Raw genomic sequence first — 23610 nt, forward strand, 5'->3', positions numbered from 1 at the left:
CTGCCCCTCGCCCTATTACAGCTTGGATAGGCTTTAGTATTTGAGTATCAGTTTTTTCATAACCCTGCTACAACCTACATATGCTGCACAGGTATCTACAATACTGAAAAAACAAACAACAAAACAAAAACAAAACAGGTTCCATGGTGTTTTTAGTATTCTAGTGACATCCCTATGTGCAAACATGGCAAATAGCAAATTCTATATAATCATTAGTTCAGTTAACTTAAGGTAATTAAGGTTACATAAAAAAGTTCAAACGTAAACATAACCACACAACAAACTGACCATTGTTTAATCACCACAGCCTACCCGGGTATTGTTGATGACCTTGTCCATCACTTTATCACTGCAGTGTACACAGTTTCTAATAGTTGCTTGAAACATGATAATGAACCATGCCACAAAGGTCAAATCATCAACATGATGATGAGTTCACTGTACTCAAATGGCCTGCACAGTCACCAGATTTCAGGCCAAACGAGCACCTTTGGGATGTGGTTGATATGGATCATGGATTTGCAGCTCATAATGACGCTGTCATGACCATAATAACTAAAATCTTTGAGGAATGTTTTCAGCACCTCGTTAAATCTGTGCCATGAAGTATTAAGGCAGTTATAAAAACTAAAGGGTATGTGTATATATATATATGTATATGTGAACAAATACAATCTCAGGTGAAAGTACTGACAATTTTTTGTCACTAATACATGTTTACCCTTTTCTTGTTTCCCATGTCATGTTTTGGAGCCTCTCACATCTACTATTTTCCATGGAAGAATTAATAATCCTTATTTTGTCCCTACCTGTGATGATCATTTTCACCAGAAGATGGCATTAGTAGACTAGTGTGAGGTCCAGATCAACCAAATGGACATTAGATCCCTTAGTACATCATTCCTTTGCTTTGTGCTTATAAATATATGTATATGTAATATGTGTGTATATTGCCTTGAACTGTTTTCCACTTTGTCCTATATAAAGAATTAAGCTGTTAGTTTTAGATGGCGAATAAGAGGGTATGACTGTGGAGTTGCTAGTGGACAAATGAAAAATTACTTCTGCAAATTGAAGAAATAAAATGTCGTCATGGATGAGCTCATCTAATAAATCGTGAATGAAGCTGTTACTGATAGCAGTTATGGTCCTTTAGGATTTATTCTACACAGTTAAGAGGTTTTGTTTTCCAAGTATAGACAACTTTTCTTTGTCATAAGAATGAACAAGCATCATTTACATGATTGTGTGCACACTAATAATTATTTAATCAAAGCAGCTGGAGGCTAATGTTTAAAGCACTCAAAAGCTTGAAGGTTGCATTCAAGAGAGGCTCAAGGAAATGTGACCCGTGAATCAGTTCTATTAAAAAAAAAGTATCTTTATTTAATGAATGAGGTGATCTTATCACCTAGCTAGTGCCTTATCCCACTTTATGCTTAAGGACAGTCCATTAACTATTTACACATGCTGTGCTGAATTGTTCGCATTTGCTCAAGTGCACAGAAAGTCCAAAGATGCCTCCATTCAGCATTCCTTCCGCAGAAAGATCTGTCTTAAAAATCAGCAGTCTGTGCATAAGGCCAGTTTCCTCCTTCTGACTACCTAGAGAAGCTGATGATCTGTTATATTACTTTACCTCAGACTAATTACATCAATCAGGCGTCCAAGCAGCATGAGATATTATGACAACTTAAGTTTTTGTGTTTTTTTAAATGAAAAGTGATTGTTGTCTGATGACAATAGTTGCTCTATAAACTTGTCTTGTACCATCCTATAGCACACAGTCTATCAAGTTGATATCCTGCAGCTTTCTCAGCTGTCAGTAGAAGAGGTCTGAGTCCTAATGATCCTCCTCGAATGTGTGCGAGAGAGGAGTAAGTGAGGGGGAATTGTTGGCAACTGAGTGTCGGCACTCTGACAAGTAAAGAGTGAAAAGGGGCAAGATGAGGGGTTAGAGCCTGGCAGGTGTACAGAGGACCCTTTGATACACTGATCATAACCGATATGAGTCTGACAGGCTTGATTTGTGGAGTCTGGGTATTACTGCAAGCCCCCCATACCTGTTTTCTGCTTGTCCGGAGCTTTGAGGGTTAAACATGAACAATGCTTATAGCAAAGACTCACAAACTTCATATATGCTTGTCACATGCCGTACTACATCACCACAATCACGGTAGTACAAACTGTACTTTACATACTTTTGGTGTGTTTTATGCATTTTAAAGGGGGTTGTTTACATCACTTTTGTATTAGTTTCATTTTTAGTAAAGTTACGTTAGAGTCTTGAGCTCATAGAGAGATGATTGGCTGTTTTTGGCTCACGGCAGTAGTTCATATTCCCTGAAACGGCATTGCTTCCTGGTTAATTCAAAAAGGGGAAGGAACAGCATTATCATGACTTGATCCTTCTCAACACATTTGTTTTCTAGTTCCAGGGAAAATATTCCAGCTGGAGGCCATTACTCTACAGGTCTTTGCTGACTTGTGAAGTAGGCTTTACCTTTGTTTGGTCTGGAAATACAACACCCTCTTCCTGTGGAACACTGTAAAGCAACACAACCATGAGCATTTAAATTCAACAAAAAATTAACTGTCTTTTTAAAATGGTATTCTGATTGCATGACTAAACATTTCCATCTGGTAATCATGGCTATAGGTTTATAATAATGTGATATTTAAAATAATAACACCGTACTAGTGTTGAAATAGGCACTCTTTTACTAAATATTGGCTTTCATTAAGAAGCAAATCTAGTAAAACACTTATTAAAAAACCCTATTTAAAAATATTTTGAGTCTTTGCTGGAGGGTTAATATTATCTGCTTGTGGGTCAATCACTAAAAAGGATGAATGATGTATGTTCTCGTGGGATTTGAGTTTATCCCTGTGACATCAGCGTCTTGCAAATCCTTCCCATGAAAAGTCAATAAGTTTAATTATTAAAGTGGAATGCTAATGGTCTACTAATACCATAAAAATAGATTATTCAGTTATGTGTGGCAGAGTTTTGATTGGGTTAAAAATGACTTCACCTCTACCATCAGCAGTATTTTGTCAGAGAAAAAAAACACTGTGCAAATTAAGTAAGTCATGTTATGATGATTCTGATGTTTCATGCTGTTATAAATGCAGAACTGTAAACTATGTATAATGAAGTACGATGAAAGGCAAAGAAGTTTAGTTAAATGTTCTTAAATAAAGACAATATTTGACCTATTACAGCCAGGACTTGGGATGTAGTACCCTTTTAATACAGAGAAAATGCATAATCATGTTCAGCCTGATTATTTAAAAAGAAATATCACCACAAATTAGACAAAAATGCAAAAATCATTTTCATTAGCTGCGCATTTAATGTATAACAACAGTACAAAGTGAATCTTTTGCTTGCAAAATAGGAGTGTTTTTTATGTACAGTATTTATACAGTAATATATAGTTTAAAAAAACATTACAGCTTAAACATCTGACAGTTTATTGCACAACACATTTATAAATTATCATCATCAAACCACACATGAAACTGATGAATTCTGTCATATTTCAACATTTAACAGGAAATGTACTTATTATTTATCGTAGTTCATCTTGTTCTTGTAGATAACATGATTCAAGGTCTTGTGGGGGATAAATGAACTCTATTGGTACTGAAATGTTAAGAAGAAAGCAGTAATACTTCCAGAGACTTTATAGGAAGCCTCAAGCATAAAAAGGCATTTATGTTTCCTCATTGTAAATGGGTGAAACAACCAATCAGAACTAAAACTGTGAAGTAGTGGTGATGTCTGATTGATTTTTTTTTTTTTTTTTTTTTTTTTTTACAGTTATGTTGAAGTTTAGATAATTATTTTAAAGTTTAGATATGGCACTATAACTACAGGAGCAGGGGGGACAACGAGCAATCAGGTAAAGTGTACACTGGAATGCAAAATAAAACTGGAATAAAACGTGAATTCTACGTTAAAGCACGAAAACAGTAAGGATATAAAGCGTCACTAGTGCTGTGAAGCAACAAACAGACTTTACAAGAACCCACTGCTGGACCAGTCACATATACCGTTAATCATATATCCACTCTGTTTAAGAAATATAAGAGCACCTGCTTTACACTGAGCTGAATCCCGATCCAGATCGCCTGTTTTGAAGGTGAAAAAAATCAGACTTCAGCTTTTAACCTGCATTTAGTTTCCACATTATGCTCAAAGTGGATTCATTTGGTAAATCAAAAAAGCATCAAGGCCTTTATCTAATCTAGTTTGACCAGATTACTTGACAGGAGCTGCAGGTGTTCTTGGTATCTTGTACACCGAGTGCATTTCAAGTATCACGCTAAATGTAAACAATGACTGATGAGACTGGAAGGGTGGGTGCTGTTGGCCAGGGTTAGGCTAATCTGATCCACTTTCAGGCTTATAGCATCATTAATCATGCTTTCTACTGCAGTTCAATTTGGTCCCCACTTATCTTTGAATGGCTGAATTACTGGTCTATTGATCATCACTGTGAAAAAAAAAATTTTCCTATCTCAAATGGGATCTTTTCCGTACAATGGCATGTATTATTAATAGCTTCTACAGGAGCGTTTAATATGAATGAAACATGAGATATATTATATTTGGCACGAAGAGCCAGGGATTGGGTCTGAAAATATCTACACATATTTCAAATTGGAAAGTAATGATGTCTTGGTGTTGGATTATTAAACAGCCAGACCCTAAACCTATAAGCGACAAATCTGTTGTATACTGCTTTCAAAACCCAGTAGTTCAGACAATCATCATTAAATGAAAAAAAGAAAATGTTTTACGATGTCACATATGATGGAAATCCTCAAGTAGCAAAATAAAAAGTAATTTTGCTGAAATCTTAAGTGTTCTCTCTCTTAAGCCTTTAAAAACCCAGAAAAAAGACTTGGTGCAAGATGCACATCTCTGCTCCGAATGGCAACAAATGGCGATGTCACTCCAAGTTTGTGATATGTAGTGCGAATAAGTGTCCTTCATGTTTGACATATAAAAAGAACTTTGAGTCTTGTCCCATTAAATTGGCTCCTGTCTTTGAGCTCCTCCAGTGACTTTTCAAGTTGAGTCATTCTTTATTAAGTGGTGTTCTCTTCAGAGCCATGCCACACACACACTTAGTATAACCACCGACTACAAAGGCAAACCATTACCCAGCGGAAAAGAATTGGCGGAAAATTCAGCAGCCGTGATGGCCTAAATCCTCCTTCTCTCTCCCTCTATAGTAGTGTTTTAGAAGTTGGATGTTTGCCTTTTGGAATTTCTTCTGAAAAATGACATTGGATTCAAAAGTCTTGCTTTGGGACGTTCTGCTGTTTGATGTGTGCTGTGGTTTGCGTATGTACATTTGTACGCGTGTATTTATCCACGTGTAACTGTCAGTTTGTATACAGTAGGTCCATTAAAACTGCAGTCTCTCTGTGCACAACAGTTTGTGTGTATGTGTGATTGAATATATCCGCACATGCATACCAGAAGTCGGTTGATTTCCACATCTGAGAGGCATATGTGTTTATAATTCCCCTGTTATGGTATATTTTAGTGTCTGTGTATCATGTGTGCATACAGAATGTGTTTATGTGTGTATATGGAAGTATTTAGGATCGTGTGTGTTTCTCAGCTCTCTGTGGACAAAGCTGAAATGATCTGCTCCACTTTATACGCCAGCTTCTGCTTTTGGGCCTGTTCATCCTGCTCCAGTGCCTCAATGATCTAAAACACACAGAGACATAGGCCATAAGGACACAAAGCATGTCACCGGTCAGCTGTAGTAAATTAGCACGTACACGTTATGTCATGGGGTCAGATTTTGTTTTAGATTTTATTTAATTTTTGTTTATGATTGTGTTGTTTCCTTCTTTGTTCTGAATGCATTACTTATGTTTGACCGCTGACTCAACGCTAATAAGTTTCACTCAATCCTTGTTACCTTACTATGTATATATAGTTTGTCGCATAAATTAGTTTTGCACATTTACCTGACAACAGAAGCAATTTGAAGACACACTTCGTGTTCCTGGAAATTGTTAGCGGCATTCTCAGTAATTCTTTTATTGGTTAATTGAAAATCACCCAGCATATTATCACAAAATGAATTCATTAAATTAGGCACAGTCTGTTTTGTTTTTGGCCTGTTTGATTACCGCAATCAGCCATGACCTTTATGAGGGCTCAAAATTAAAACCGTGTTTTGGTAAATTGTTAGCAAACAGTTGCCTGTCTGCACACCCAGCATTCACAGAACAAGACTGGCGTGTGTTAAGAGATGTGTTTGTGTCCAGCTGACTAATTTAACTCCAGTATTGGCTCTACTTTTGTCTCCATTTTTGAGGGAATTATCTGCCCCTTTAGCTGCTAAAATAAATGACAATAAAAGAAAGCATTGGCTAAAAGAAGTCAGATTCCTAAAATCAAACAATGGCAGGAGAGACGTTAAAGTGTCCCAAACTGTAGAAAATTGGAGAGTTTGCTTATAACTCTCTGGAAGTTCATCAATGCAATGGAATCAAGACACTGCTATTTATAAATAAATAAATGATGAATTATGGCTGCTTTGACTTCCAAAATTGATAACTTCAATTGGTAATACTGCAAAAACATGTGGTGCACATTACTGCTTTAAAGTGTATTGACTGGGTCTCACCTCTTGGCTGTATTTGCTGACATATGCGTAGATCTCATGGAGGGCACTGAGCACGTTGAACTCACTGGAGTGAAGGCGAGCCTGTTCAGCCAGATAGGCATTCATATCCTGATCACTGATGGCAGGCAGGCGGTTGATGTCAGCATAGTACCTGAGAGGAGACGCACACACACACACACACACACACACACACACACACAGTCAGTGTGGAGGGCACAGTGATGCATACCATAGCTTTTCTTCTCACATGGAATCGGTCTGTTGTGAAAAGAATATGCTTCGAAAAGGGAGCCTGTAAATCAGAGGTGTTGCAGCATAGAAAACAAGGAAAGCGTTACTCATGCGTTTAGTCATGTAGTAATACAGACAATGTATTCAAAAATAAACGAACACGCTTTTTATTTCCATATGCAGATACACAAACTGAGCCTCAGCAAGAGCCTTAGGAAGATTATGTTCATCATTAAAGGTTTCAAAACAAAAACCCATCTGGACTCATAACTCTGAGCAATCGCATGTCTATATAAAGAATGCCCTGCCTTGCTGCATGCATCGAAGAAGTTTAATTTTATATGCAGTGCACAACTCATTTCATTGTTTCTACATATTTTTATTGCAATTACTGAATTAAAAAATGTCGGCGAATGATGAAGACCTGACCTTGATCTTTTACTAATATGATAATTAACAAATGAGTGACATTATTATTATTACTTAAAAACAATTATTTCATTTAAAGATGTATTTTTTGTCATGCTCGCAAAGACACCATTGAAGATCTAGCCAGACTTTCTAATGGGTCCCTAGAGTTGCATTAACAAAGGTTGCAACACTATTGCTTTATATAGCAAAGGTGTAAAAGATATGGAACTGTGGTGTGATAAAACCAGAGTCATGAAAGGCGCTCTGTGCATGTGAGAGTAAATGAATAAATGTGGTGGTTCTGACAAAACATAGTATTGCTGATGAAACCAATGGCAACCAATGTTCTGGTGAGTAGCTGGATGTCTGTCAATGCTCCCAAGTTAGCGCCTGATCAATACAGGATACTGATAAAGATATTGATGATTTAAAAATCCAATATTCCAATACATCACAGTTTTAGAGTGGCCTCAAGTGGACAAACAATGCAATGTCAACATTCTTAACATGGTTGAAGGGCGTTTCTTCCATATCTTATTTACTTTTTAAAATTCACACTGATAAATTCCAGTTTATAATATACATCATCTTACCTGACAACATCTCATAAGAATAAGGTGAGTGCAAGGATAACTTTATACAAAAACATTTAGGCCTAAAAGCTGCCTATAAATATAATTATCTATACAAAACATAATTATCTATATAAAAAAGCCTGCACATACACACCTTTCTACCCAGCTTTTGTAATGTGGTATGTCCTTGGCGTAGAGTAGTTTGGTGGAGGGAGAGTCTTTTCCCAGACGATGTTCAGATGTTGAGCAAGAGTCCATGAAGGTTTGGGCCACCACAGACAAACAGGCATCTGTGATGCTACTTTTATGGATGTCAAACACAAACTGGGGATTCTTGATCACATTTACCCAGAAGCGGAGGGGAAGGCTGGTGGGGGGAAAAAAGGGAGAAGCAAATGAGCACTTTTCAGAGAAGACTGATAACACTGCTGGCTTCATTAATCTGTTAAAGTGACTGCATTTTGTCATCGAGAAGTATGTCACTTTTACGTTCCTAATGGCTTCATTCAGACATACCAATGGTAGTCACAGAGAATGGAGAAAAAGCGAGTACTTTTTAAAGCTCCGTGTGCTTATCCATTAATGTGACTGCATGCATTCAGACTGGTCTTCTGTTAAAAGTGATTAAGAGTAAATATTACTAGCTCACACCTAGAAAGCCTGTCATCACAGCTTTTACTGAAAAGTGACCTGGGTACTAATTTAGCGTTGAAGCCGCCCCATTCAGATGCTGTCAAATTAATGGAGGAAAGTGAATGAGAGCAGCTATTGAGACAGAAACATAAAAAATATATATATTTTAGGCTGTGCAAGGCTAGTCTCCAAAAGGAAATCATTTTGCTTCACGATCTTCTCATGAAATGTCCTTTTAATCATCCTTTTAGTGACTTTTTCTTTTCAAAACATGGAGATTAGAAGACTACTGAAAGATCATTTGAAATTACAGATTGTTCCCAGAAATAGTAGTTGCTTCCTTGAGAGCCATAGACCCATACAAGATAAAACCAGATGACCTACTAAATTTAGCAGCTCTACATTTTACTTTACAATCAAAACAATACTATACAATTCTAAAAACCAAAAAGAAAAAACAAAGAACAAAAAGGAATTTTGTCTAAAGAAAGGCAGTTTTAACTTTAACTTTTAGGTTAAGTTTGATAAGATAATCTTAACAGTTCTGTAAGACTGTGGCTAGAACATGAAAATATATTATGATTGTTACAGAAATAGCTTTCTGTAACAAGCTAAAAGTGCTGCTGAAAAGTTTCTTTTCTTAGGCTATAAGTAGACAACAGCACTATGAGAAATCAAAAATCTTTCTCACCAGTTGCTCTTCCATGTGTGGCGGACGTCCATGTCATGGATGCCATGTCTGTCAGCCTGCTCATCCAGGAAGTCAAACATGTATTTAATTGCGAGAGGCAGAGCAGTGCCTCGACACACAGTGCTGAACAGGGTCTCAAATAAATCGTCCACAAACTTCTGCAGCGTTCCCTGAAAAGTAACAGAATGGAGATTCGCACTAAGTGCCATGCCAAATCGTAGGACCTATTTTCTTTTTTGTGAATATTTTGTTTTGTTTACAAATGTTGCCGTTTCCTCCCACAGACATCCACATTAAGTTAATTAGTTAATTTCTCTAGGAATGGATGTGTCCCTTTTCCTGTGGTGCAAAGGACTTTGAGTGGTCATTAAAACTTCAAAATCACCAAATAAAGGCCTCCGAGTACAAATGTTTTCTCCCTGTTTGTTTTTTTCTATTTACCGTTACCACAGTTTACAGCATGTGTTATGTGGTACCTTTGTTGCTAGTAGCCGTGTCAGGTAAATCTCAGACACCATCTTGCTGCCTCGCTCGCCCTCTTTCTGGTCCCCGTGGTCATGGTTCTTGACTAAGTGCCAAACTTTGACACCACTCTCCAGATCGGGGGTCAGCATAGGCACACGGGAGTGGGGGCTGTCAGGGCTGGTGGGGGTGGAACGGAACGATACATCCACACCTAGATGGTTAAAGAGTAGATGATAAAGAAAAATGCACAATTTCTAAAATATTTCAGTTTGTAAATGTACATTATATATCTGATAATCATTCTATTAGACTGGAGCACAAACAAAGAGAACGTCACATTGGTTTCTCAGGTTTAAATAAGTGGTTGACAGTCTTCGTTGTAATCTGGAAGTGAGCAGGTGGGCTGTGTGTGTTTTGACTGTATAATCAGGTGCTGTCATTATTTCATCGGTTGTCATAGTAATGATGCAGATATACACTCATTCATTAAAGAGATGGTTTCTATGGTTCTCGCTTTCTGCCACTAAGTGTTTTGTGTTTTCAGCTTTTCGACTTACAGCGTGGCATCACTTGAAGTTCTTGTGTTTTTAAAAGGAATATATTAAACCCAATGACAAACATTTATGTAAAGTGCATGATTTTATTAAAGTTAAGATCAGGTCAGCTTGTGTTAAACCTACTGTATAGAAACGTAAAGTGAAAAGACTTGGTTCCATCTCAGCTTATATATAAAACCTAATAAACAACATACTTGATTTGCTTTTGTAAATGCAGAATATTTTCTTGAATATTTTTTTCTAGACTATCATACTTTCTTTATTTAACATGCCTTCTAACAGTGTCAACTAATGTGCTTTACAGCAGATTGATAAGTGACAAAAACAGATGGTGCATCACTACTGTGAGGTGGATGAATATTAAGTATTTGAATTTCCTAAACAGTACTAACCATATCTGCTGATACTGCGTGGGAAGCTGGCTGAAGAAGGAATGTTGAAAGAGGACATCTGTTTGGGCACCAAGGCCACCACACAGCGATCAGATACCTGAAAAACAAAGGTAGAGCCTTGTGAATTTTTTGCTAGCAGCTGCTGGTCAAAAGTAATCATGGCAGGAATTCCAAATATTTTTCAAGCTTCAAACCAAGTGCCAAGGATTTTCACAATTATGACGGAAAGGTTTTGAATGTCCTCTGTGGGCTTTGTAAACTTATAAAAGACAGGCTTTTAGTTCAGGTGCAGTCTCCTGTAAAAATCCACTATCATCAGATAGATGAAAATAAGAGGCAGCACAGCATCGACTGGAACAGCTTTATATTACTGTACCAAATATAAATGGCAGGAGAACTCAACACACTGCAGATGCTACAAACAACCAAATAAAGAAATACTCTGCAAGTAGCCCAAATGATGACCAAACTAAAAAAGTGATGGATTCAGCAAAGACACGGATTGGTTGTGTTGTAAACCAAAGTAATTCCAGCCGCGACCATGATGTTTCTGCGGCCCCAGGAAACACTTTTACCATTGCTACACACAGTGCCTTTCTATATTATATATTTGAAGATGTAGTATTTGCAGCCCTTTCTGTATTTGTAGTTGAGTCCAGGTTATCGCTGGAAAGAAGTCCTTTCTTATTTAAGTAGGTGATGATCATAACTAAATGCATGAAAGGTTTTTTCTAAACTCTCAAATCAATACTTAACTCAACATTGCCCTCCAGTGATGCTCCTGGTAACTTAGCTTAATCTTTTGCAGCATGTAAGTAAAGTGAAATATTTATATAATAAACTGCTAAATGTTTTCACATAACAATACAGGCACTTTTTGCTAGTGTCGGTCCTAGATCCTGTCTGTGGAACAGCACTGGGGAAATGCTGAATATTGTAGCTCTGCTCTGCAGATGAAGACCGGTCATCCGCAGTATGAGAGAAATTCCACATTCAGACTTAGCTTTGCACTATTCTGCAAAAGCTGCATTAGAGCGAATACCAAATTCAGCTTAGCGACAAAACATACATTTCCTAGCTGGTCGAAAGATTAAAAATGAAAGAGCTAAATTGTTTATCTCCTCTAGAGATAAGACAGAATGCATTCTCTCCTCTCAAAACATACTTTTAGTGCAGAAAATGTGGCTTTTCTTTGTCTTTACTGGTCTCTGTGTTTTTAGAAAAGTATGTTTTCTCTGTGCATGGTACAGTTGGCCCAAAGCTGACAGTGTAGATGAACATTTGACTGACAAAGGAACAGGATGACTCATCTGAGGTTAGTGACCTGTGTAGTCGCATTTATGAGCTGGGAAGAAAAAAAAAGTGTTGTAAAGAGACAGGCACACAAGTGCATGTTTGGTTGACTAAGTGTGTTTGTGACCATGAGTTTGGGAAAAAAATGTAGGCAGAGATGAGGTGAGTGAGATGAATGTAAATGAGTAATGCTTTGCCCTTCATCAACAATATCTAGTGAGCAACTGAGTAATCCGTCTGAAAAATTCAGACTTTCCAGGTATAAAATTGCAATCGTTTTTTACAAGCTTTGAGGTAATTAGAGCTGAAGTAAAGCGTCAGTTGACAGACGTTAATTTTAAAAATGTTTGAGTCACTAAAATGTCAAACATTTCCGCCGTCTCATTTTTCACATGTGAGGGTTTTTTTTGCTTTTGCTTTTATTGCACTTAGTGTTAGTTCAGGCTGGATACAAAGTCAATCTCCAACCCCAATATCCCAGCAAATAAGCTGATAAAAGTTGATCTCAGTGACAGCCGACACCAGCTGATTGCTCGAATGATACCCGGCTACTCATCCATTATTTTATAGGGTAGGGTTTTTTTTGTTGCTATCCTTCTGTAAGCTGCTTTACAACCCACCTCCACCCCACATCCTTCTATTCATGCAGCATTTGCCCAAATCATTGTAATATATGTTGACATGATATTCATTGATGCTTTTTTATGTTTTCTTACTGCTTCTCTCCCTGTCTCAGGCTTGTATGCTTTGGGGAACACTAGGACATACACATGCCTCACTCTTCTTGTATTATAAACCAAGCTGCCTCCCAGTTTGGTGGTCTGCTTAAGCTGCAAAAATTCCCATCTATCTCTGTGCTAAATTGCTGACCCTCTTCCCCTTTACCAATCCATATATTTACACATCACTTAAATTTGGAGAGTGGAGTCTGAACGCCAAAGTCTAACTATATTCTGCTGTTGTAATAAATCATTCATTTCAGATGTGGGTTATCTGATTGGACTCCGTTTTATCTACTCTACCGTTGGTCAGAGAAACAAGCAAGTTTTAGCATATCACCTTGATTATAAGACACTGTAACGGGCACTTTTTACTCGTCTATCAAAGAGAAAAATAACTGAATTATTCATAAGCTCAAAAATCAGTTTTTACTTGTAGTCGTGGTATCATTGTTATTAACAGACCTGGTAGTGCATGAGGGTGTTGAGTCTCTTCCAGTCGCTCTCTATCTTTGTTGTGATGTCCTCATCCTGCAGAACCACTCGAGCTGTTCTGCCCTGCCGCCACTCTGTAGGAAAATACAATCAATAATAAATGTGTGACATATGGCATTTTGAAGAATGTTGGTATCCCAAGTTTTTGACAGTTACATATTGTCAAATGTCGATCATTTGTCTGCCCCTTGGCGCTGCAGTTGAGGTCATGTTATCCTTTTGCACTATATTTTATTCTTTGAAACTCTGCAAGTTGTCAAGTGTAGCAACCAAAGTGTCACCAAGACAGCTTCCTGTGCATTTCTACTTGACAATTAAAGTGATTGTGATTCTGTGAACAAAATAAAAATGACAGTGTCTTCACAGAGCTTTAAGCTGCCCAAAGCAACAAAGAGAAACTGATCCTCTTCAAATCCCTAGCCTGGAAAAGCCCCTTAGGGTATAACACTACAAGCCCAAAGCACGATCAGCCACTACCTACAAGTTATCTTATTTACTGCCTTTGAAGGTGCATGTCAGTTGGATTTGTGCCGAGTCATTCGGTATTGGATGACATGTTGTGGGCGTAAGCCTAGGTGTAGGTGCACTGTCAGAACGGTTTAACGTCAGTGTTAGAGTGTTGTTCTGATTAGGGCTGTAAACAGGTAAGGGGGGGTGGGGGGGGAGTCTTGAAACTGATGTGGAGCCCTTTCTAGATGTCATAAGTCTTCAGTGAAATATATGTGATAACTCTTTTGGCACGCTCGATTTCTGCTCTGTTTTCCCCAGCTGTCATTATTCCACATGTGATGTGCCACAGAAATAGTGCAATCTTAGTTTTGCCTCAAAATATATAACACAATTACTGTACTGAAATTATTCCTTCACAATGGGATTGCACTCTGTGCAGCCTCACCTAGATCCATGTCTGTAGCCCGTGGCCGCTGTGAGTACGGCATGTTCTTGTACACTGCATCCAGGATCTTCTCCTTTACCTGGGTAATGGTGTCACAGTTGAGCACCTTGACAGGGATTTCTGGGCTGTTCTCATTGTCGGGGTTCACACAGCTCAGCGTCTGGAGATCCAGGATAGAGAGAAGGGGGAAGAAAAGGAAGGAGGCAGAGAGAAATGTGTTGCTTGATACGGAAGTCCTTTCATTACCTGCTCTTCACCAAACTGTCCTGGTGGAGAGCATCTTGGCCAGAAATGTAATTTCACACCTCCAGGATGTGGTTGTGCAGCTCTGGCAGGGGCATTAAACAAGTAATGAGACACAGCCTCTCAGAATCTCCGACATGGCGATCAGAGAGGTGTCATCCTGTCGCTGGCTGGCTCTGCCATGCAGCTAAAGCCTGAGGGGGAACTTATTCTGATGGGGCGCTGGAGGAACCCAGCTGGCTTCATTTCAAAAGAAATGTAAAAGAAAGAGACATGTTGCATTATCCAGGTAGTCTTACCTCGTGAATGTACTGGTTTAGCACATGACGGTTAAGCTTATATAGACTCAGTCTAATATTTGTAATTGTAAAGGTAGCTAATATAATAATCTTTTTTTTTCACTAATTTGGGTGAACGATGTCCAGTGGAAGCAGTGTTTGATTAAAAAGGATATTTGTTGTACAGGGTTTTGAGGCAAGTGTGTGAACCTCTTTAAAAATGGAATTTGCAGTGAAGCAGTATAGCTATACATGATGTTATTTAATATGATAAAATCAAGCAAAGGTTAAAAATGTCTCATCAGATCTTTTTTCTCAAAAAAGAGAGAGAAAAAAAACTTTTTCGAAAAAGTTTTGTTGAATTTTAAGCTTAACGAAATGGGCATCTGGCTATGCAAGAATGTTTATTTCATTTTATCAAAGGTATGCAAACATTCAAAGCAATCATCAAATTATAACCACAGCCTTGGCATATTCAACATTTCTGGGGATCTGTCAAGGCACTTTGCCAAGAGATGTGCAAAAATTAAAGCAGACAAAAGGTAGAGAGTTTTTTTTCTCTCTCTCTATCCATGTCTTTGTGACTCACCAACGTCTTGTATTCAATCTGCTGGCGGATGAGTTTGTCTTCACTCAGGGAATAGCGTGCCTCTCCTGTGATGGAGTCTATGGGTCCTTTCTCCATTTGCTGTTTGATGGCACAGAACAGCATGAAGAGAGGCTCGCCAGCACACTCCTTTGTTTTGGAAAAGAACCCAGGGATTAGGTTGAAAGGTGGGAGAAAGGAAAAGAAGACATAAAAAAAAAGTAGTGAAGGGAAGGATGGAAATCAGTATTCATCAGCAGAGGTGATGAGACTGAGTAACTGGAGCATGACACATCAAACATAATAAAATTGAGCTTTTATACAAAGCTGGAGACATGTTTGACCTCGCAGGTAACCATTATCCTTCCAGGGTGTTGTTAGAACACATCGATATTAGGCATTTAAAATCACAGCCGCAACAAAAACATGCACAGCAGTCTATTTCAGAATCAATGCAAATAACTTTAAGCGAAGCCATAGTAGCTCTCACCATCTTAGCAGTAAGATGTGAGAAGGATTTCATTTTACCTTGAGAAATTTGTGGAGCAAGAAAGCAAACCAGTTTGTCAGCATCTTCTCTGCCACTGACTCTGTTCTGTAAGACAAAGAGAGAGTGGACTCATTTATTAGCAAACGGCACCCCTCTGAGAGCTGGAGTGGTCAGATTATTCTTTATAATTTAAGACGTAGAAGAGCCTGGCATTGTTGAAACCAAAGAAAAATTTAACAAGGAGAGTTCTGATGATATAGCCGCTTGGTCTCGAAGGACCCAGACTCCAGCAGACTTTAGGTTAAGTGCTGCTAGTGCCCAGCATTTTTGGGTCATGACATAATTGCTTAGAGACAAGTTTGATGGCCACTTTGAGTCACTCTGTTTCTTCCTTGCAGTGTCTGCACTTAGCTACTTTACATGAGTCCAGATGGGTAAAAATTTTATGATTTACTGTCATATATTCTAACTAAATATGTAAAAAAAATACTTCTGTGGCAATTTTTAAATCCGATCCAAGGCCTACAGCATTTTAGCTACAAATTCCGTGTCCCAAACCTGTCGCACTTTTCTTTTGTTCTTACCCAAATTTCAATCTTAACCTGCACTGAATCGACTGTTGACGGCGTCCCATTAAACTTTAGAGTGCTTCCGCAAGAGCTGCATGTTTGGGCTAACAAGTTCTTGTTGTACCAGCTCCCATGTGAACTCATCCTTATATTTAATGAGTGTGCGTCAGATTGTGAGAGCAACCCCCTCCCCCCCCCCTTTTTTTAAGACCTCATGAAACATTCAGTAGGCCGGTCTCAGCACTGGGAAAACAATCGGCAGATAACCAGAGGTGGAGGAAAAAGGGAGAGAGGCGAGAGAAGGGAGGAAGAGGAGAGGTGATGGGGAAAGAAATGTGAGCTACAGCTGAATGTTTCATGAGTGGCACACAGAAGATAAGTCAGACTGACAACAACTCTGCTGCCGCTGCACTCACTCTTCCCCATTAGGTTCTCCTCCTCTGCCAGTCCCTCCCACTCTCTATCACTTTTAACACTCCTGTCTTTCACCTGTCTGCTCAGGCATCCTGTTTCTCAGACTCATAGCGGATGTTTCACACTGCTGCACAAAACAAAGCTGTACAAAGGTGGGCTTCCCGTTACTGGCCTAGTTATTCAACCATCAGAAGTGGAGTAACTGGGCCGGAAAGAACAATGCACAAAGGAATTATCTATGCCAAAAGATAAGCAGCATTGATCAGAATTGGTCGGGTTTGTGACCGAAAAAAATCTCTAGTTTAAATCTTCTCACTACAGAGAAATGGGAGTCCAGTGTTGCGAAACTGAATGATGTACCCGACATGACCTCCCAACCGAAATTTAATGGGCTTTTCAAATTTCTGACTTTCTTGTATGTCTAGCTTTTAGGGACTTTCTTTAAAAATCTTGAAGAACAATTGATTTCTTCTTTTCTGCAAGCACAGCTGAGATCTGACTAGAGATCTAAATTCTGCTTTGTCCACAAAAGCCACAGGACTGTGGCTCAGTAGGACCACTCTCTCTGATATCAATTTAAATAAATGAATTCATGTTCTGTTCTGTTCTGTTCTGCAGTTTTACCTTAAATTTATGCATCTTACATCTTACCAAAGAACTGGAAATGAAAGTTTTCAGCTGACAAAAAATAACTCTTTATGTTACACAGCTTTTTGTTAATTGGGTTTTAGCACTGTGAATGATTTGGTTTACCTGCGTAGGAGTAGTTTGGGGTGGTTCTTGCTCTCCAGATTGCGTTCTATAAGATCTGAGAGCAGATGTTTCAGGATGTCTGTGGCATACTCCAGCCGTCCCTGCAGAGCGGTCATGATGAGCGAGGCAACGTAGCCGCGGTCACGCATGGAGAAGGAGCGCTGCAGCTCCAGTGTGCGTATGAATGTCAGCAGGAAAACCTTATTATTCACCAGCTGAGCAAACTGCTTCAAGGCTTTCTCCACATTCGCCTGTCCGCTCCCTGGCACCTGCACGCATCATGCATTTTTGCACACACAGAAAGGTGAGTGCGCTCATTAGATGGTACACACTCATGGATGAGTTATAACAGAAATACAAAACAGAGTAAAAATTCTCCCCTTCAAAGGGTCGGTACAAACCAGAATTACTGGTGTTGCTAAAGCCTTTGCCTAGAAGTGAGTGAAGGTTATGCAAATGCGTAGAGAACTGCCCCACCATTAAAAGTGTAGATTTAAAGGAATATATAAGAATTAATAAAAACCTTTTTTGCACTAAATAAAGAACCTTTGTTATGTGTCAAGTGCAATCAGAGGATTTCTAGAGAGTTAAATGGTTCTTAAGAAGTGCTATAATTTGTACCCTAATAATATCTTGATTAAACTATCTTTAATTGGTAACATCAGCCATGACCTTTACATTCTAAGCTTCTTCTTTTTTTACACAAAAAATTAAAAGCCAAATACTTTTTTTTTCTCCAGATTTTCTTAAAAACTGAATAGAGAATGCCTCAAAAATTAAATAATTTGCCTATCCTTTGAGACAATAATGAAAACACTTCTTTCAAATACATTTTAAGAAAAAGAAATCACTTCAAACCCAGTAGAAGCCTCAGAGATTAATGGAAGCAAAACATTCCCAGTATGAGTTGCAGTCATAAACTCCACTTAAATGTAAAAAATTAATAAAATTTGGCTACAAGGACACTTCTTGTGAAGGTCTGCACCATTGACAGCTTTGCAGCTGTTTTACAGTAGATTTCCTCCTTGAAGTCCCTTTCTGTCCACTTATGTGCAGGGACTTCGAACTCGAAAGCAAAAATCAACTTCTCTGCAAAACTGACTCAACCTTTATGTCAAGGATAATTACTGCTGGTGAGTTTGGTCTCCACAGTGCCCAAGCTAGAAGAAGGCGCCCCAGGTTAGGAGTAGCACCAGTCAATTGTAAAGCCACAGTCTCCACTCACACTACTTCCCATTCTCTTCCCGAAAATGGAAATCAAGTTGCATGGTTGGTGTTTTGACACAGTGGAGCAGATTCAGCAGGCATTACAAATGTGCAAGTTCAAGTGGTCTGAACAGGCCTACCGGTCAGGGATGTGAAAATAGCAGGAGCACTGGAAGTGACCTTGAAATAGAGTGCAGTCAAATTTTAATCAGGTATATTCTTTTGCTTTTTATGGGCAGTGGTCCAGAACTTTTTGACCTCAAACTGATGTGAATATTCCCACAGACAGTTTGACAGCTTTGGCCAAAAAGCCAGTAGCAATTATTTTTGGAGTATACTGAAGCTTTAAGGTCAAGACGTCAGAAAAATGGTTGACACTGCATTCAAGTGTTGCAGCCTCTTCTTCAAAGGTTCCTCACCTCCAGTTCTCTGAGGACAGGATGATCATCAATACCGGGGAAGAGAACTCTCATGGCATAAGTGCGATAGTCCAAGTAGGGAATGCCGGCTCTGTCCAGATCACTGGTTAATTCATTGATGTCAGTCTGTAGTTCTGCAAAGGCTGCATAATGACACATGTATAAAATGTTTTGCCCAACATTTTAGTAGTGTAAGACAGTAATTCCAAATAAGAAACCTTTACATTTGCATCTTTGAAATGAGATATCTATAGCTTGAATATTAACTATAATTTTGCTCATCTTTTAATTAAGCCACCTTATATAGTGCTGTGAAAAAGCATATGCCTAGTTTTTGGTGGTTTTTTTTGCATATTTGTCATATTTACATGTATTAGATCAGACAAGCTTTATTGTTAGCCTAAGATGATCCGAGTTAATACAAAATGCAGTTTTCAAATGATTCATTTATTAAGGGCAAAAAGTTATCCACAGAATATTTTCCCAAAAGTTTTGGAGATCATCCGGATGTTTTCTGGCAGATGTGTCTTTGTTCTTTTTGGTTGTCAGTGGTTTTCAACTTGGAGGACTCCTATGAATGCCATTTTTGCTCAGTCTCTTTCTTATTTTTGAATCATTAATCAATGACCTCAACTGAGGCAAGAGAGGCCTGCAGGTCTTTACATGCTGTCTGGGTTCTTTTGTGACCTCTTGGACAAGTCATCAATGCACTCTTCCATGTTCTCACTCTGGTCTGGTTGAGTCCCAAAGCTTTAGAAATGCTTTTGTAACCCTTTTTAGACTGATGTCAGTGGCTCTGTTTCTCATTTTTCTTTCGATTGTGGCATGATGTGTTTCTTTTTGTGATCTTTTAGCACATTCAATTTGTCAGAAAGAGTCCTGTCAAGGCTGAGTGTAGCTAGTGAAATTGAAGTCAGCTTTTCACAAAATGTGGTTAATCACAGCTAATTCACGATTTAACAAAGAGGGAGGATTATGTTTTTCACATCTCAGGTTATCTGAGCTCTCATGTGATCTGAAACATGTGTGACAAATATGCAATAAAATAAGAAATCAGGAAGCGGGAAAATGCTTTTTCACCGCACTGTAAATCATTTTGTACACATAATTCTGACATAAGCTTTTAAAACAATATAATGCAATTATAAATTTCATGTTAATTTGGGAATATGATTGAGCGGATTTAAGATATTTTTATCTTTTAGTTCGTACTGACCCTCTTTGCACTCCAGAGCCACTCTGGATTCCAGATTGTCCATCTGCATCTGCAGGCGCTTCAAAGTGAGGTCATTCTCATGTGACTTCCGCCTGTAGGCCAGCAGAACTATTACAACGATGATGAGGAGCAGCCCTCCTCCAGCTGTGATACTGAGGATAGCAGGAAGGGTGAGCAGGCTGTCGGATCGGATGTGAACCTCTCCTGGAGAGATGTGGAGTCCGCCAACTTGAACCTGAATAATTGCACGATAAAATTTAAAGATTTAAAGATTTTCAATAAAATCTTTAAAACATGTACAAAAAAAAGGCAAAGCCAAAAAATAAATGAATACAAAGATCGCATCAAATGTTAAAGATTTGCCTGTATAGTTGCCTTTGAATAAACTAATATCCAGGCACACACGCTTACTTTTCTTTTAATAGCTCTACTGTCAATACTTGCAAGAGTGCATGTCAATAATTGTAGAAGGCAATGTTCTCTACTTTGGAACCTACTAGACCATGAGTGACAAACAATGACAGAAAACCAACGACTAAGTGAAAGCCTGTCAATGACCCACAAATACAGACAAGCACTGACCTACAGAGAGTGACCCACATTCATGCAGACAGGGAAACAGATGAACAGACAGACAGAGAATTGCCGGATAGGCACAGAGTTGAAACTGACCAGGACTTTGTGTTGCCCGGTGAGGTTTGGTGGCTCGCAGAGTAACTGAGTGTCCGACACAGTAAGAGAACAAGGTGTATCCCCGATCAGCACCGTGTAGTTGAGCCTAGCTCCACCAGATGCAGATGGCACCAGGTTACGTCCCTGCAACATATAATATAAAATTAAAATATATCAAGCACATTTCACATTTTAAGACCAAACAGCTCATACATTAAACCAAAACTCTGTACTGAGAATCTTAAAAAAAACAATGTTTGTTTGATCTAAGAGATCCAATTAAAAACACGATTCTGTGCATGAACTATTTGACCAGACAAGTAACTGTTCAACAGAAAAATAGTATGCTTTAGCATCATTCAATGTTTATGCATCAGTGGAGTTAGTGTAATCAGCTATAAGGGCATTCACAGAGCACATCACCTGCCAGGGCCTAGGCGCTACTTTGCAAGTTTGCAGAGAACCAAAAGTTAATTGGCTTTTTTGGTCCCCATTCTGCACCTTTCCACCAAGTTTTATGAAATTCAGCTTGGGTAGTTTTTGCATATTCTTGCTGAGAGACAAAACAAACAGCACTGATCACATCCCTTTGCCTTGGCTTTTGTCTTGCAAAGAAGGCTTTCTGTCAGTTTCTGTACTGCACTGTGGACTGCCACAGAGTCATTTTTTTTGCAAGAAAGCTGCTAAATTATTTTAGCTAACAAAGGCAGATTACTTCAAGACACAAACCAATATGCCATGCTGTTCTCTCTTGGCAAACGTAGCTAAAGATTTAACTTCCTTGCAGTGGCACATGAAGTAAAGGGAAGAAAAGTAAGGCAGAAAAAAAATTATTTTAAAAAGTACAAAAGAAGTGTTGTCCGTTCTTTGACAGGAAGCATTTGAGTTCACAGGGAGAAGAACATCAGACAGAAAAAGTCAGCAGTTATGTCCACCATGGTCTGAAATATTTATTAAAAAGGGCATAAAAATTAATGGGGAAACAGAGGGGTTGATGTGTGTGGAAGAAATAAAATCTGATCAAATGGGATACGATTTTTTTGATCACTGAAGCAACAGACTATTTATAGCACTGAGCATAAGGATAAAATTACATTAGGTTATGTGTACTGAAGATAAAACAAATGCTGTTATGAAAGCCACTTACTGTTTTTAAGGTTTTGCCTTACTCTGAAATGGGAAATGAAACTAGACTCATGTCTGGGAAGCTCTCCATCAACTTACTTTGAGTATGATGGGAGCTCCAGGTTTCTGCTCCAAAACACCCGAAAGGCTGAGGGGCTCCAGGTAAGGGTTGGGGTAGTAGACAAAGCTTGTGTTGTTATAGGTGAGCAGAGCTTGGACATTGTTGAAGACAAATCCAAACTCATCCGCATGTTTCACTGTCTCATGGTCTGTGGTGTACTCCACCTTCAGAGATGGAGCAAAGCAGCTGATGGTGGTTGTGTTCAGAACTTTGCACACCTGGAGAAGAATCAGATCAGGTTTTTTAAGTTACATTAAAACCACATTATCCACAACCTGACAACGTAGTGAGTGAAATATTACAGCAGCCAGACTGTACGTATTATGATATACAAGTTTTATATCTTCATTTAACCTCAAAGGAAAATTAAGTACAGCAATTAATGAAGCACCACTTGTAGTTTTTATATATGTAGGAACCACTTTTGCTAAATAGATCTGAACAGATGTCTCCCTTCGTGCCCAAATGTTATACTACTAATAACTATCCTGTTATTTCGAACATCCAGATGTTAGACCCTTTAAAATCCTATTCAACTTGCATATTAACAGAATAATATCTACTAGAATCTGTTTCATATTAAGCCAATCACTCGATTACTAGAGTGCAATTCTGTGGGCTTTTTCGTCCCTATACTTCTTCAAAGTCTCCTTTAAAAATGAGCTGTCCCTTTAAATTTCACCAGCTTGACACCAGTTTCTAGTTAGCTTTAGTCAGATCTAGTTTTTACAGAAAGCTATTTGAAGTAAATTAAATGCTTTTGTGATTCTTAACATTTTCAAGTAATTCCAGTTATGTTTTCGAGATATGTGTGATAAAGATGCTGCCCTCATTAAATTCACCAGTGACCCTTTTCTAGCAGCCGTTTCGGGTTAAAGTTCAACTTTAATCCCTTCAGATCTCAGCTTTGCCAGTAACACTGTAGAACATGCAGCTTTAATTGACTGGCTGAAAATTTGGGCTGGCATCGTTAACACATCATTTAATTGGCTCTGGGCAAACTTCTCACATACAACATGTTCCACATAAAAACACCCTAATTTATCAAACACAAAAACTGAAGTTCCTTGTTTTCTCTTACATTCGTGCAAGCAAATAATGCCATCATTCTCCCTCTGGCATCTCTGCAATAGTTATCTTTTCTGCCAGGGTGCAGTCCTAAAGCAAATCCATGACTAGTAAGAAGTGGAAAACTTGCTCCCAAAGGACCCTGGTCTTTTGCCAACAGGGTCCCAACACTTTATAACAATCAATCACTTTGAGCGACCTGCCTGAGCAGTTCAGGCGAGCAGAATTAGCTCCATAAATCACCTCCAAAAGTGAGTTGTTCATCCATATCATTTTTAAAAATCTTCTTTTGGAATGATCCTTTATGTAAACCTGTTCTAATTTCTTTTTTCCTCCCCCAAACCTCTTCCTCTTCAATCACATTATAAAAATGATTATACTACAGCACTGAATCTGTCTAAATACAATCATAACAAATCACAGATTTA

At 38.5% G+C, this 23610-nt stretch overlaps 1 protein-coding gene across 1 annotated transcript in view; it reads right to left on the reverse strand.

Annotated features, from left to right (window-relative positions):
* Positions 1 to 3290: 3290 nt before the first annotated feature.
* LOC134627475 (plexin-A2-like) overlaps positions 3291 to 23610 on the reverse strand; it is an 84825-nt gene continuing 64505 nt past the window's right edge. The window contains exons 18-32 of the mRNA XM_063473578.1: positions 22093 to 22332; positions 20869 to 21012; positions 20197 to 20431; positions 18981 to 19123; positions 17356 to 17624; positions 15658 to 15724; positions 15133 to 15279; positions 14023 to 14182; positions 13098 to 13201; positions 10621 to 10717; positions 9683 to 9882; positions 9207 to 9376; positions 8037 to 8249; positions 6666 to 6816; positions 3291 to 5734 (exon numbers count right to left, since the gene is read on the reverse strand). Coding sequence (XP_063329648.1) covers positions 5639 to 5734; positions 6666 to 6816; positions 8037 to 8249; positions 9207 to 9376; positions 9683 to 9882; positions 10621 to 10717; positions 13098 to 13201; positions 14023 to 14182; positions 15133 to 15279; positions 15658 to 15724; positions 17356 to 17624; positions 18981 to 19123; positions 20197 to 20431; positions 20869 to 21012; positions 22093 to 22332 — 2436 coding nt within the window. The 3' untranslated portion in view covers positions 3291 to 5638. The remainder of the gene's footprint in view (positions 5735 to 6665; positions 6817 to 8036; positions 8250 to 9206; positions 9377 to 9682; positions 9883 to 10620; positions 10718 to 13097; positions 13202 to 14022; positions 14183 to 15132; positions 15280 to 15657; positions 15725 to 17355; positions 17625 to 18980; positions 19124 to 20196; positions 20432 to 20868; positions 21013 to 22092; positions 22333 to 23610) is intronic.

This window comes from Pelmatolapia mariae, linkage group LG5 (genome assembly GCF_036321145.2).
Source record: "Pelmatolapia mariae isolate MD_Pm_ZW linkage group LG5, Pm_UMD_F_2, whole genome shotgun sequence".
NCBI classification, from domain to species: domain Eukaryota; kingdom Metazoa; phylum Chordata; class Actinopteri; order Cichliformes; family Cichlidae; genus Pelmatolapia; species Pelmatolapia mariae.